The sequence below is a fragment of the Sciurus vulgaris genome, assembly GCF_902686455.1.
Source record: "Sciurus vulgaris genome assembly, chromosome: 6".
Lineage (NCBI taxonomy): Eukaryota > Metazoa > Chordata > Mammalia > Rodentia > Sciuridae > Sciurus > Sciurus vulgaris.
The window spans coordinates 19,752,564-19,768,071 of NC_136466.1; the positions used below are offsets into that span (position 1 = coordinate 19,752,564).

A 15,508-nucleotide genomic window follows, 5' to 3' on the forward strand; every position below is an offset into this window, starting at 1 on the left:
CTTCCCCATTCTTTAGAGAGCCCTCTCGCGAGTTTTAAACTACTGCCTAAATTTCGGGAGGTTTTTACAGCCTAAAATGCTGCGATTCTAGTAGGAACGAGGATTTCCAGGTAAGAGTGGAAAAAGCTGCACAGCCAGAACTTCTCACGCCGCTCGAGGTAACCAGGGAAACAGTAACCAGGGAAACAGGCACAGCTCGAATCTCGCGACACCCGTGGCAAGCCCTTGTCAGTGCGCATGTGTCGGTCGTCCGGAAGCTACCGCAGTGGCTGCCGGGAGGAGGCAGCAAGCCCGGAAGTAAACATTGCCGGATTACCTGCCTTTCTGTCGGATGGTTTTGGGGTCGACTGCGGCGGAACCGGGTAAAGAAGTATTCTGAGGCTTTTCGGGCCGTGAGGTAGGGGTGCGAAAGAGCTAGGAAACCTCAGAAAATGGGTGGGGGGCTCCTGATCGGTAGATGTATTATTGGGGTGATGAGGGAGCGAGGACGGGGAACCCACGGTGAAGCTGGGACGCAGGCCTGACTCTCGTGCCCCGCCACACCGAGCCTGTGTCTTCAGAGAGTCGGGGTAACTGCGAGCGCCTCTTTCGCCGCAGTGTTTCGGGGATCTTGAGCGGTCCTTTCTCCAGGTTGACACACTGTTTCCTCCAGAAGAAATCTTTTGAGCTTCGATTTTCTCATTAAGTAGGGATGATCTTACTTTCTTGTGCTATTATGAGGCTTAATGAGATGACCTGTGTAAAGTGCTGAGCGCTCTTAAAGTAAACACTCCGTCCGTCGGAGCTGTTGTTTTACCTGGAGAGAGTAGGCCTCTGCACAGCGAGGGCATCTAATAAGTACAACATGGTGACTGCAACACTTTATTCGGTTATAACTTTTAATGTTGCAGGCACAGAAGCCAATGTCCTGTGGAGTATAACACATGGTTAGAACGGACATGGGAATCAGACAGGCCTGGGTTTGAGAACTTTGTCTCTTCCTAGTATGTGTCCCTGGCTGAGCGTCTTAATCTCTCAGAATTTGTCTCTTCACTGTAAAATGGGGTTGTTGAAAAGATTAGTTGAGATCATGTCTGGTTAGCTCAAGAAATAATAGTGTTAAAGTTAAAACAACCAGATCTGCCATTGTCCTTCTTCACCTCACTATATACTTAGCCTGTCATCAGTTTGTATATTACATAAGCATATGTGAAGGTTTTCTTTTGATTAGACACAGGAGAGGAGCACACCTTTCTTTCAGCAGCACCACAGACTCTTAGCCATTAAGCACTTCTCATTGAGAAAGAGCACTTGTAAAAGCTCAGTGTTTTCTGCTCTAAGTTGTTCTTGTCAGGTATTTTGGTTACAGGGATGCAGAACTAACTAACAGGCTGGAAGGTAGACAGGTACCTGAACCTTATATGCTAAAAAGACGTTGATTTTTAGAGTAGATGATAAAAATCATTTAAGCTGCATTGTTCAACATGACAACTACTAGCTACTTGTGGCTGTATTTAAACTGGAAATATGACTGGTCCAAATAAAAGTAATCTCCATATCAGCTTTGAAAACGGAATTGATTTTTTATGTTGATTGTAGTGTAGAAACCAAGGAAAAAGAATATATAAAAAAGGGAAGGAACAGAACTGAAAAATGTCCAGTTGATTCACACATTGAACATTGATAAGTAGTGGTAACTCTTTCTTGGAATGGTTGGGGACCAAGGCTGAGTTAGAGCAAGAAGGGAAGTAGCTGAGGAAATAGAGCCAATAAAAAGGCATTTTTTTTTCTTGAAAGGAAAGGGGGATGGAACTTTGTATACTTTCTTAAGAGTTACTACGGTTAACAAGTTTGGAATACATGCTGGAAAGGGCAATTCAGGAATGTACACAAGAGTCCTATGAAATTTTTTTTTTCCACAGCAGGAGCTTGTTTATTGAGGAAGTCACACAGCTTTTTTTATCCTATGAAATTTTAAATATATGTCTCCCTCCATTTGTAAATTAGAGTTGGGGGAGAAACAGTGCTAAAACTATAGCGAGACTTGAGGCAAAGACACTATGAAAGAATAGGAACATGAAACATTACATGTAACTAATGGTATGCATTATTACAGTGTGTTTTTAGTGGTTTCAGTGATGAATTCATGAAAGCCTACTTTCTTCTGTGAAAGACTCTCTTCCTTTGGGGAAACCAGGCCATCATGTCGGCAGCAGCTGTGGACACGGTTAATGCTGCACCCCTGTCGGGGTCCAAAGAAGTGAATTTGGAGGAACCAAAGAAGATGACTAGAGAGGATTGGAGAAAGAAGAAGGAGCTAGAAGAACAGCGAAAACTGGGAAATGCTCCAGCAGAAGTTGATGAAGAGGGAAAGTAAGTAATTTTTTGCATGATCTGTTTGTTAAAAATTCAAATTTTTATTTTGTTTTGACAGGAAACTGTTTATAGCATTTATAACATAAATGCTAACCATCTATGAATAATAATACTTATAAAATTAGTTTAATCAATTGACTAGACATTATCTTTTAACTTCTTTCTCTGATAGATTTAACTCACATTCCTAATTTCCTTCCTTTCTCCTCCTCTTCAGCTATATCACTAGCTTTAGTATATGATTGGAAATTTTTTCCATGTAACATAAATTACTTTGTTCTTTTTTTTCATTGTTCTTTATTATAGAGAGAGTACCATATTCTCTTCCCCTTCCCACTGCAATATTTCTATTCTTAGAGTCTATGTAAGTTACCTTTGTACTTGTAATACTATTCTCAAACTTTATTCTTAAATTTTTTAAACTTTTATTTCAGAGACATCAACCCTCATATTCCTCAGTATATTTCTTCAGTGCCATGGTACATCGATCCATCAAAAAGGCCTACTTTAAAGCATCAGAGACCACAACCAGAGAAACAAAAGCAATTCAGCTCATCTGGGGAATGGTACAAAAGGGGAGTAAAAGAGGTACGTAGGCAACCTGTAGGTCCTCGTGGGTATGGCAACTTTATTTTAAAAATTTAATATAAAAACTTTTAATGTAGTACTAAATAAAATAGATTATGTAACCCTTTATCTGATATGAAATTCACAATGTACACGACTTTAGCTTCTGTATTTTCTTATTGCTGAAATCCTTAGACTTTCTTACTTATAAATGTGTGAAGACTTAACAGCTTTTCTTCTTAACAAATATCGTGCTGGGGTTGTGGCTCAGTGGTAGAGTGCTTGTCTAGCATGTGTGAGGCACTGGGTTTGATTCTTAGCACCACATATAAATAAACAAAATAAAGGTCCATCAACAACTAAAAACATACTTTAAAAAAATTGTTTCACTTGATCAGATAGTCATGAGAACCAAGTTATCTTTGAACTTATTCATATGAATAAAACATTTGCTTTGTTTTTGTAGAATTCCATAACTACTAAGTACCGCAAAGGAGCATGTGAAAATTGTGGCGCCATGACACACAAAAAGAAAGACTGCTTTGAGGTAAATTCACCTTTGAGAATTTTGAAAACTGATGTCAGGCTCTTTTCCACCTTTCTAGACAACTTCTTTTTCTAAAATTACCTATACTTTGGTGCAAGTAAAAGTATTTGAAGTGTAATTAGTCCAGCACCATCAAAATTTTCTGTTAAAAAACTCTGATAATTGAATAGGCAATAAATGGCCCACGGTATATTCATATCTACTCTGCGAAGGTTATATGAAATTTTCCTCTGGGCTACATATATTTAGGAAAAAATTAAATCTTCTACTTTCCAGAGACCCCGGCGAGTTGGAGCCAAATTTACAGGTACTAATATAGCTCCAGATGAACATGTCCAGCCTCAGCTGATGTTTGACTATGATGGAAAGAGAGATCGGTGGAATGGCTATAATCCAGAAGAACACATGAAAATTGTGGAAGAATATGCCAAAGTTGATCTGGTGAGCAAAATTCCCTGCTTTTCTACTATTCTTAAATAATGTACATTTTGTCATGTCTCTAACTTAGCAGCTCTATTTTTCAAATTAAAGCACTGTAAAAATAGTGCCTTATGAATAGTGAAAATAAACAGGGTGATATCCTTATTTGGTAGCAGTTTCTTCTTATTTGATTTTTTTTATTATCCTTTACTCCCAACTTATACAGCAAAAGATACTGGAAACATGAGAACAAAGTAATATCCAAAGTTTTTGGCTTTTTCAGGTTCTGAATCCTGGCCCCCAGGCTGTAGCCGGCCCATAAGTCTGTGTTGTTCTCTCACAAACATTTAGGGATGGTTGAAGGAGAATAGATAACTTTTATTTTATTTTATTCTTTTATAATTTTTATTTTAATTCAAACTTTTTAAAATTATGATTTTACCTACTTACCCCCATTCCTTCAAATCATAGCCAACCCTGACTTTTTTTAATTAGAGGTAATATTTAAATACCATGAGATACGAGATTTCACATAAAATCTGGGTTTTGTTGTTGTTATTGTTATTGTTGTTGTTGGTGGTGGTGGTGGTGGTACTGGGAATGAACCTGGAGGCGCTTTACCATGGCGCTACATCCCCAGTCCTTTTTATATTTTGAGACAGGATCTTGGTAAGTTGCTGAGACTGGTCTTGATCTTGTGATCCTCCTTCCTCAGTCTCCTGAGTCCCTGGTATTACAGGTGTGCTTCACCACACCTGGCTCATTTTTCTTGAACACTGAAACATGGTAATTCTGGTCCTGTCTGACAAGTCATTCAGTTGTCTCGAGTTGCCTGCAATCTGCCCATTTTTTTCAGAACCTACAATTTACCACCAGTTCCATCTGCTTAGCTCACTCCAGGTTCAAATAGGAGTTCATAGTTTGTCCTCTTTAGAGAGTAATAGACCTAATTTAAAATGTTTCTTTCTTCTTTAAGGCCAAACGAACCTTGAAAGCCCAGAAACTGCAAGAAGAATTAGCCTCAGGAAAATTAGTGGAACAAGCTGTAAGTAACAAAAATAAAAAATATTCAAATTCTTTTAAACAATGAAATGGAATTTGACTTAAGAATTTATTGTATATATCTCTGGTTAGAAAAGACTTTAGGGAGAGAGATATACAATACAATATAGAAATACTATATAGTTTAAACATCACTAATCCAAGAATACAGAATCTAAAATGCTCCAAAATCCAGAACTTTGAACTCCAGTTCACTTTGCCACAAGTGAAAAATCCTATAACTGACCTCACATGACAAGTTGTAGTAGTCATAATGAAGATTCACTAATAATATTAGTGAATATTTTAAATTTACCTTTAGACTACGTGTATAAGGCATGTATAAAACATGAATGAATTTTGTTTTAGACTTGGGTCTCATTTACAAGATGTATCATTATGTATATAAAATATTTCAAAATCTTGAAAAATTCCACAGTCCAAAATAGTCTGATCCCAAGCAATTCAGATAACAGATGCTCCACCTATGCTATTGGAGGGAGGGAGTAAAACTGACACCATTTATACTATTAATGAGAATATAAGGTGATACAATTATCTTGGAAGTATTGCCCTAAATTACCTATATGCCTTTTCTGGAATTAAATTAGTCCATCCATCTTAAATAATTTTATAGAGTTCAGAAAAACCATTAAGCACAAAGATGCTCATTGCAGCATTTTTACAATAATAAGATTAAAATATCTTAGATTTCCAAACAGGAAGTTAAGTTATCATGTATCTACATTATAGAATGTTGCATAACTTTTAAAATGGCCTTTATAAAGACCTTCTTAGCAACATTAGGTAACACATTTTAGTGACACATGAAAAGAATTATTATCACAGAAAAAGACCAGAATACCAGTTATCTTTTCTCATGTGGTTTCGTGTGTATGTATGTATGCATGCTAGAAATTAAACTCACAGCCTCAAACATACTAAGCACTTCATTTGATGTAATTGGTGAAGTTTTCTTTCCACACTTCCTGTAATGAAAATGTATTAGTTTTATACTAAACAAAAATAAATTCATACTTTAAATAAAGTTATTGCAGCCAGTTTCTTTTTAAAAAAAAAAATTCATGGCTATTTAAAACTAAATATATTACATGTAAAAGTTTCTTTTTTAGCAGTGTCATGGAACAAATAAATAATAAACATTTAGAGTTGATGACTAAGTTTCCAAAAGGGACTCTTAACATGTATGAGTTACAAAGCAAACCCAACTCAGGAAGTAATTACCAAGTAAACAATTAATAAGGCAAAATAACTTAGCAGGTAAGTGTTTAAAATCCAGCTCTGTCCCTGGCTAGCTACCTGCTCTTATAAAAATTAACTTGCTTCTCTGAACCTCAATAGAATACTAAAAGAGAGATAATAACACATACCTTTCACCTGCCTGCCCCAGACTTAACATATATATCACATATATATACATGTCGCACTTTATAATTGTTGACTATTATGAAGTATCATAATTGTATTGCTGTGATTATTGTTTATTGTTACCAACTCTGGGGAAAGGAAAAGGGTCTGTTTCTCTTTTTCTGGAATCGTATTCTCTGTTATTGTAAGCCATATAGTGTATTTCCCCAGTAAGGGTACCTAAAGTTATGAAGGAATCTGATGATTTTTTTCCATTTGGGTGCGTGCATACTAAAATGATCTGCGTGTGGTAGAACAGTCTCTCCTTCAGAGACTCAGCTTTCTCTATAGCAGTGTAAATGTCCTTTGTTTAAACAACAACTAGTAGGAACTCCAAAATAGTTATCTTTTAGAAACATTCACATACCTGATTTTGAAAATACGACATATTATGTGAGAAAAAATAATAAATTTAAAAAAAAGAAAGTAAATAACCCCAGGGTTAATATTTCTGGGTTAGGTTTTTGTGGTGCTGGGGATCAAACCCAGAGCCTTGCCCATGACAAGTATGCTGTGTTCTACCACTCCCAAATATGTCTCTACGTATACGTAATTATATGTTTTTTAGTGGATTCACCTTTACATATTCATTTATTAAACAATATATACTATAATGAGAACTTGTTTTCTGTGTCATTAAATCTAGACATGATACCATTTATTTTTATGTGAATTTATGTAATTCAAAAATCAAAGCAATTTAAGAAGCCATGCAATAAAAACAAAACAAAACAAAACAAAAAACACCCTGCCCATTCTATCTCTAAACCTTCCCCCCAAAACTTTTATTTTTGATGTCTCAGAGTTTCTTGTATGAAGACAAATACAAATATATAATTTATTTTCCTCTTCCTTCCCTTATTTTTTTCCACAAAAAAATTATCAAATTATGTATGTTTTTATTCACCTCATATAGACTCTCTTAATAGTTGTTCAGAGTTCCATTGAGTGAAGTAAACTTACATAACCAATCATCTGTTGTTAATTTTATTTTTTCCCAATTAATTTGATAATTTCCTAATTTTTTGATAATTATACAGCACACTAAAAATCACATTCTTTTACACATCTTTACACAATTTAACATATTATTTCCTTAAGAGAAATTCCTAGAACTGTAATTATCAGTTCAGTGAATGTATGCATTTTAAATTTTTGATGACATATCATAGCCATTCAGAAAGGCTATGCAGATTTACACTCCCATCAGTATGTGTGTTACATGCATACTCATGCACATGTGCACACACATCTGTTTCCATTCCCTCACTAATGCTATCTTCTTTTTTAATCTTTAAAGTCTCATTAAAGAAACATGATAATATACTGACCATGCTATAGGCTTTTTTTTTTTTTTTTTTTTTTTTTGGTGGAGTTAGCATGCTAAGCATTGCTGTTTCTTTCTGACAAGAATTTGGAATTGTCCCTAAATCAAATATTGTTTCACCTGAGTAGATTTCTTCACTGCCAAAATTTTACAAAAGTGGTTTTGGGTCTGAGGATTCTTATTACAAGGTTCTGTTCACATTTTCTTTCTGGAGACTTTATGAGCATTTAAAAGTACATTCATCTGTGTTTTAGAAATTTCCAGGAAGAATCTATTTCAGGATATCATAACAGTTATCTCTGTGATCCTTTTATTTATTTTATGTGATTTTTTCCCCCTGTAATGTATATGTGTTGCTTTTGTTTGCATTTTATCTTTTATAAAAATAATACATATGTGTGGAAAAAAAAGAAAAGGAATTCTATTTATTGGGTAGTCATCTGATATTCCTATGTGATTATAATCCTATACAGATAAAAATTATTTAGAAATTTAGCTTTGTACACTAGTAAAAGTATTCACAATGACATACTTGTATTCAGGTTATCTGTGCTTGTTACAAGCAAGAAGTGTGAAAATCTGTTCAGTAAGGGGTTTTGTGGGGATTTTTTTTTTTTTTTCTGGTAGTACTAGGGATTGAACCCAGGACCCTGTGAGTGCTAGGCAAGCACTATATGATGGAACTACACTCCTAGCTCCCAATTATTGTAATTACCCTTTTGCAGTGTTCAATAAGGCACAAGGTCCTGGGTTCAATCCCCAGTACCAAAAAAAAAAAAAAAAAGAAAAAAGAAAAAAACCTACTACAGTGTTAAATAATCAATAGATTAAGTGGAATAAAATTACAATGTTTTTCCTTCTTTCATAATGCAGAATTCTCCAAAACATCAGTGGGGAGAAGAGGAACCAAATTCTCAAACGGTAATAAATCTTTGCCTTTTCTAGGTAAACATTAACTTTCTTTGTTTCCAATGACTAGTATTAATATCATAACAACTGCTTACTATTAGTTTTTTTTTTTTTTTTTTTTTTTTTTTTGGTACCAGGAATTGAACCCAGAGGCATTTAGCAACTAAGCCACATCCCCAGCCCTTTCTTATATTTTATTTAGAGATGGGGTCTCACTGAGTTGCTTAAGACCTTGAGTGGCTGAGGCTGGCTTCAAACTCCTGATCTTCCTGCTTCAGCCTCCCTGATCCCTGTGATTATAGGCTTGTACCACTGTACACAGCTCACTAATAACTTCTAAATAGCAAAAGAATAAAAGTTTGGCTAACAGGAAAGGAAAATTAAGAACTGAATGCTTTCTTTTTTTTTTTTTTTAACTTTTTCTTGTTCCCTCTCAGGAAAAAGATCACAATAGTGAAGATGAGGATGAAGATAAATATGCAGATGATATTGACATGCCAGGACAGAATTTTGACTCTAAGAGACGAATTACTGTCCGGAATCTCAGGATTCGAGAAGATATTGCAAAAGTAAGTCTTGCCAATGTAACATACATATTTGAAAAATACTTGTTTTCCCAGCTGAAATTTTATCTGCTCATATTGTATGTGGGTGTTAATAGGGTAATAAAATCAAAGAGTTTTGCCAAGATAGGGTATCATTTTTTTTTTTTTTTCTCTTCACCTGTACCCTGGACGTATACACACACATTTAAATGATCTTGATCAACTCTTCCTACCTACTGAAATCTTGTTTGCTGTAATAAATATTAATTCAGTATTTAAATACTTTTTCTTCTAGTACTTGAGAAATTTAGATCCAAATTCTGCCTACTATGATCCAAAAACTAGAGCGATGAGAGAGAATCCTTATGCCAATGCAGGAAAGAATCCAGATGAGTAAGTATCAAGTGAATTTACAGATTTCAGGATAATGGAAAATTAATTCTACTATAGATGGTGCTCATTTTAATTCAGAATCAGTTTTATGAATTAACATTCCTTAAAACAATCTCTGAAACAGATTTTTTGTTTATATTTACAGAGTGAGTTATGCAGGAGACAACTTCGTTAGATACACGGGAGATACCATCTCAATGGCTCAGACACAGTGTAAGTGCTTGCTCTATGCCAAAGCATTTTATATGAGCTCCTAAGAAATTGCAGATGGTGTTTGAAAGTTTGCTTTAAAGAAACGTGCAATAGGGGTTGGGGTTGTAACTCACTGGTACAGTGCTTGCCTAGCATGTATAAGGCCCTGGGTTCATTCTCCAGCACCAAAAAAAGAAAATAAACATGCAATAAATGTAGCTGGTAACTCATTAAAGTATTTTGAATTACTCTAGTGTTTGCTTGGGAAGCCTATGACAAAGGATCTGAAGTACATCTACAGGCAGATCCTACAAAACTAGAGCTGTTGTACAAGTCCTTCAAAGTCAAAAAAGAAGACTTCAAAGAACAGCAGAAAGAAAGCATCCTAGAAAAGGTAATTTTGATCAAAATGCTAAAGAACTTTCCTTGAGGAGACATTACTAGTTAATAAGTATTCATTGTACATTTGGAATACAATACAAAGAGAGTTCCTTTCATTCCATGAGGAATAGTCCTTTCCTTACACTGACTTAATCGGTTGATATAGACTTTCTTTTTCAGTAAACTTTTGCAGCAAAACGTACCACCCCAAAACTTAGTACCTTAAAATAAACACACCCCAGTGCACAAGAGCCTTAGCTTCACATTTGCCAACTTCCCATTGGTCACAGTAACATGGCCAGGCCCAAATTCAACAAGTAGAGAAACAGACTCCCTTCTCTTGATGAAAGGACCAGTAAAGTCATGAGGCCAGGGGCATGCATACACAGATAAGAGGGACTTATGGCCATCTTGTGATCTACCATATTTAATAGATGAGTAAGAGCTGAAATGTCTTTTAATGGCCTGTGAAAACCTGGAGGCATTTTTTCCCACTGCTTTCTATAACAAACCTAGGAAAGGATGCTCCTTTAATCTTTCTGGTTGAAAAATAAACCCTTCCACAGAGTTCTTAATACAAACCTTTTGTATGTGTATTTAATAATGTCCAATGTTCTTTTAGTATGGTGGCCAAGAACACTTGGATGCTCCTCCAGCTGAACTGCTTTTAGCCCAGACCGAAGACTATGTAGAATACTCAAGACATGGTACAGTCATCAAAGGACAAGAGCGAGCTGTTGCCTGCTCCAAATATGAAGAGGATGTGAAGATCCATAACCACACAGTATGTATTAGTTCTTGTTAGTTTTGCTCTGGATTGCATTTTTCCTTTATAACTTCATTTACTATCCATCACTATGCTTTTTTTTCTTTCAATGCTTTCAGTAAGCCTTATGAAATTTTTCCCAAAATAGGAAAAATGTGAAAGAATACTGCTATATTCACCTATATACCCACCTAGATTCAGAACTTAACATGTTACCATATACTCTTTGACTAGGTTTATGTACACGCTGATTGCACAAACACACACACACACACACACACACACACACACATTGTATATTGGTAAATTTTTGACTGAAACATTTGTAAATTGCACATATGATATTTCACCCATAAACACAATATCACATACAATCTAAAAAATATATTCTCCTACATAACTATATTACCATTATTGTACTTTATAAAATTGATATTAATTCCCTTAGTATCATCTCATATTTTTTAAAAATTATTTTATTAGTTTATTTTCATATTGCATGTTCAAAGAAAATGACAAATACTAAAGATAAAATTGACATCTGTTTACTACATGTGGAGTTTAGTGATTCAATAAAGAATATTAATTATATTCTATTTTGCCATTATTATTATGAAAAATTTGAGACATACATAAAAATTGAAAGAATTTTATAAGCAACTCCTAGAGGCACAGGAGCTCATCTTCATTTTTAAAATATGCTTTACAATATGCTAAAGATATTAGTACATGTCATTTGAGTCTATTCTGTTGATTGATTTTTATTGATGATTTCCTTTATTATATTTTGTTCTTAAATCACTTTTTAAGAAATATACACAAAAGTCCTTTTAATAACTTCTTTTAGTAAGAATCTAGTTGAAATTTATTCTATATGATTGTTATAGCTTCTTTTTGGGGGAATTGAACTCAGGACACATGACTGGTCCCCACACCCCAAAAAAACAAGATCTAATATTTCCATTTTCTCCTGAGATGATCCTGTCTTTGAGTTTGATTTTTCAGTTTCCAACCTACTTTTTTTTTTTTTTTTTTTTTTTTAGTACCAGGCATTAAACTTAGGGGCACTCAACTACTGAGCCACATCCCCAGCCCTATTTTGTATTTTGTTTAGAGACAGGGTCTCACTGAGTTTCCTAGCGCCTTGCTGTAGCTGAGGCTGGCTTTGTATTCATGATCCTCCTGTCTCAGCCTACTGAGCTGCTGGAATTAAGGCCTGTGCCACCACGCCCAGCTGATTATTATATCTTCTTTTCTAGAGTCTGTCTTCCTGTTTTCTTGACAGTGATCAGAGTGAGTCAACTTACCAGGTCTAGCTAACTATCTTGTAGACTGACTCATATTCCATATTTGACTGTTTCCTATTAGTATTATATAACTTACTCCTCTGATCCCTGTATATCGTGCAAATAAACACAAGCTCTAATAAGTGTATTCACTGTTTAGAAACAGTGGCTTATTGCCCAAATGGGAATATAGGCCCAGAATTGCCCAGGTCTTGATTTTTAAAGAAAAGTTGTATATCCTAAATTTTTTCATGGTCTTTTGAAAATTGAACTTAAGACTATTATAACTGTCATTACTAGATTCTTAACACTTGAGATTGGCCTACCCTCTTTCTGTTAGCCAGGAATCCCCAACATTTTTTCCAAATTACCTTTACAAAGGACTGTCTTGTTTGATATGCTTATCAACAGTGTATGAAAATCCCTAAAGTACTAACTGTCTCTCTCTCTGCAGCACATCTGGGGATCTTACTGGAAGGATGGTCGATGGGGATACAAATGCTGTCACTCTTTTTTCAAGTATTCCTACTGTACTGGAGAAGCAGGGAAGGATATAGTTGTAAGTAATTGTCCTCTAGTTTTTAAACATTTAAGAGAGCCAAAGCTCCTAAGTCAAACCCCACATGTAACTTCGTCTCCTCCTCATGTTTCAGATTTTTTAACTTGTTCTTAAATCATTGCTGACTATAACATTCAACTCACATTTATTTTCCCACAGAATTCAGAAGAGTGTATTATAAGTGATGTAAATGGAGAAGAATCTGTGAAAAAACCTCAAACCCTCATGGAAGTAAGTCTATAATCATTTGTTCTGAATTTTAAGTCCTGGAAAGAGGACTTTCATACTTGTTCTAGGGCTTTGTTTTCACCCTAATGACACTATATTTTAATCTTCCCTCTCAGATGCATCAGGAAAAACTAAAAGAAGAGAAAAAGAAGAAAAAAAAGAAAAAGAAGAAGCACCGAAAGAGCAGTTCAGATAGTGATGATGAAGAAAAGAAACATGAAAAATTGAAAAAGGTACTTTGTTAAGTCTGAGTAGTAAAAGTGACAAATAAGAGGGTTCTTTATTTGAGGGACTTAGAAATGGTCTAGTCCTGTCTGTGCGTTCATTTTAAAAGTGAGGAAATGAGCCAAAGTCTAGGTTACATGCCCAGGTCACGTGCCCAGGTCACATTAATGGAGATTTTGTGGTTCTGGGTATTGCCACCTTCTGGGAATATATGGTAAATATCACTTACTCACCAAAGAAATGTTCTTGGCAAAGCTGTTATTTTAGAGTTATTGACATGTTGCCCAGAATGAATTTCCTTCTAGCTCCATCAAGTGTAAGTTTCAGCAAGTCCTGGAGAAAAATTGGAATTGCACTCTCTGCCAGAAGCATCAGCTGTGAGCTTATAGCAGAAAAAAATGAACCCTGTCCAATTTTTATTATAATTTCTTAAACACTGATTTATAATGTCGTAGAATGTTTTGTGCTCTATGAAAATGTTGAACACTGATTAGTCGTAGCTTCACAGTGGTAGGATTGACTCCTAAACCCTTTTCAGGTGATCTAGGTTTTTTAATATAGCTCTTCAGATTCAGTGGGTACATTCTTGGGTACTGTGTCACTTTTAACATAGCACTGTGGTAGTCATTTTTTCCCTCTCACCACAGGCACTGAATGCAGAGGAGGCCCGCCTTCTTCATGTCAAGGAGATCATGCAGGTCGATGAGAGGAAACGGCCTTACAATAGCATATATGAAACTCGGGAACCCACCGAAGAAGAAATGGAGGCATACAGAATGAAACGGCAGAGGCCAGATGACCCCATGGCCTCTTTCCTTGGACAGTAACTAGTCATAGAAGTTCATCCCCAATAGACTCAGCTTCTTGCTCGTGATCGTAGATTGAAAATTCCTTGTCTACTCTTCTTTGCTGCCTAACTTTAATAAAGCATTCAGAAGTTTCAAAGTAAATTCTTTCTTTTCCACACTGAAGAAGTAAAGAACTCAAATAGAAGGTACATTAAGTGTGGATTAAGATTGAAAATAGTCCAGTTTTTATATTAGTGATATGAAAAGACCTTCACACTCACCAGATGAGTTTTGTACTCAACAGTTAAGTCTCAAACTTTATTTCCTCAATTTTTCTGGCCTTCTGTCTAGTATTAGCACACATTTTGAAAGTACACTACTCTTTCTGAAAATCAGGACTTTTTTTTTTAATGACTAGTAAATTACAGTTGTAATTTAACTCTATAATTGCAGTTATTTTATAACCATTTGTTTTTACCTTATCAGGTTTTCCTGATCTGAAATGAAAAAAATTATTTTGACCTTGGTCTTTGGGTTACTATTTTCTTATCCTTGAGTTTGACTAATAGTTCTTTTACTACTATTAGAGAAATAGCAGTAAAAACAGAAATCCTTTCATTTATCATAGCAGATATGGTTTGTGATACTTTTTGTTTTATTTATTATGCCTTTATGTAACAATCATGACATTAAGTTAGATTTTAAGAGATTATAGAATAGCTGATATACCTAATCTTCGTGGCCAGCAGATGTCACTTTGTAAAATTTGCAGAGTGCAGAATCTGAAGTTGAAAGTTTCTTCAGAGAATTGTAATGATGGCTTATGTGGCTCTTAGTAACTGAGATCACCATGATCCTCAGGCCACTTTGTGAAAATAATGCTGATAGAGTGGAATCAGTGAAAACAGACTGTTAAAAATCCTGAAGGGAATGCATTTACTTAACACCTTTCTAAACTATCAAAAAACGTGTGTAGTATACTGTGTTAAGTCAGAATCTCAGAAATAGTAGTGCTAGAAGAGCAGCTGGATCAAATTGGCAAATACCAGGGACATACATGGTGTCTAGGTTCAGACTAGTTGAGATTAAAATAGCAAAAGATAAAAAAGCAGATCTTATTCTTAAGGTCAAAATTTGTTTTCCTATTCCTGTGTTAATAGGATGGTTTGACATCAAGTCTGACATTGGTGTCTGTTTTGTATTTTATCTTTTGTTAATAAAAATATGTGATGAAGAATACTTAACTGAGTAGTTTGTAGTGTTCTCTCAAATACTTGGTAGAGAAATGGGCTGGAGTACTGGCATGGAGTCTGGGCTAATTTTTGAGTTTGTGTTTTAAAATTCCAGCATCCTAACATCCCACATTCTTTCACATCCTCCCCCAACTCTTCCCTTCATATGAACCAGCCTTGTGGAATGCTTCAAAGACTGACTAAACAAAAATAAACATTTCACTACGTTTAAAAGAATTTTGGGAGCAAATTGCCTAAAAATATGAAAGAGGGCTGTATTTGGGTTTGTTTTTTTCTATAATGTTTTCTCGTTTCTACG

General features: G+C 35.2%; 1 protein-coding gene across 3 annotated transcripts; it reads left to right on the forward strand.

The window, feature by feature from the left end:
- The first annotated feature begins 249 nt into the window (after window positions 1-249).
- SLU7 (SLU7 homolog, splicing factor) lies at window positions 250-15,196 on the forward strand. Of its 3 annotated transcripts, none has more exons than XM_079143838.1 (16): window positions 250-362; window positions 2,153-2,352; window positions 2,790-2,943; window positions 3,389-3,469; window positions 3,746-3,910; window positions 4,866-4,934; window positions 8,559-8,606; window positions 9,032-9,163; window positions 9,435-9,532; window positions 9,678-9,745; window positions 9,979-10,118; window positions 10,728-10,889; window positions 12,612-12,716; window positions 12,876-12,947; window positions 13,061-13,177; window positions 13,817-15,196. In XM_079143838.1, the coding sequence occupies exons 2-16, from the start codon at window positions 2,183-2,185 to the stop codon at window positions 13,994-13,996; spliced, it is 1,761 nt and encodes a 586-aa protein (XP_078999964.1). In that variant the 5' UTR covers window positions 250-362; window positions 2,153-2,182; the 3' UTR covers window positions 13,997-15,196. The 3 variants fall into 3 exon arrangements, with proteins under 3 accessions (XP_078999964.1, XP_078999962.1, XP_078999963.1); XM_079143836.1 differs by having other exon boundaries at window positions 251-362; window positions 2,096-2,352; XM_079143837.1 differs by having other exon boundaries at window positions 285-370; window positions 2,116-2,352.
- Window positions 15,197-15,508: the final 312 nt, after the last annotated feature.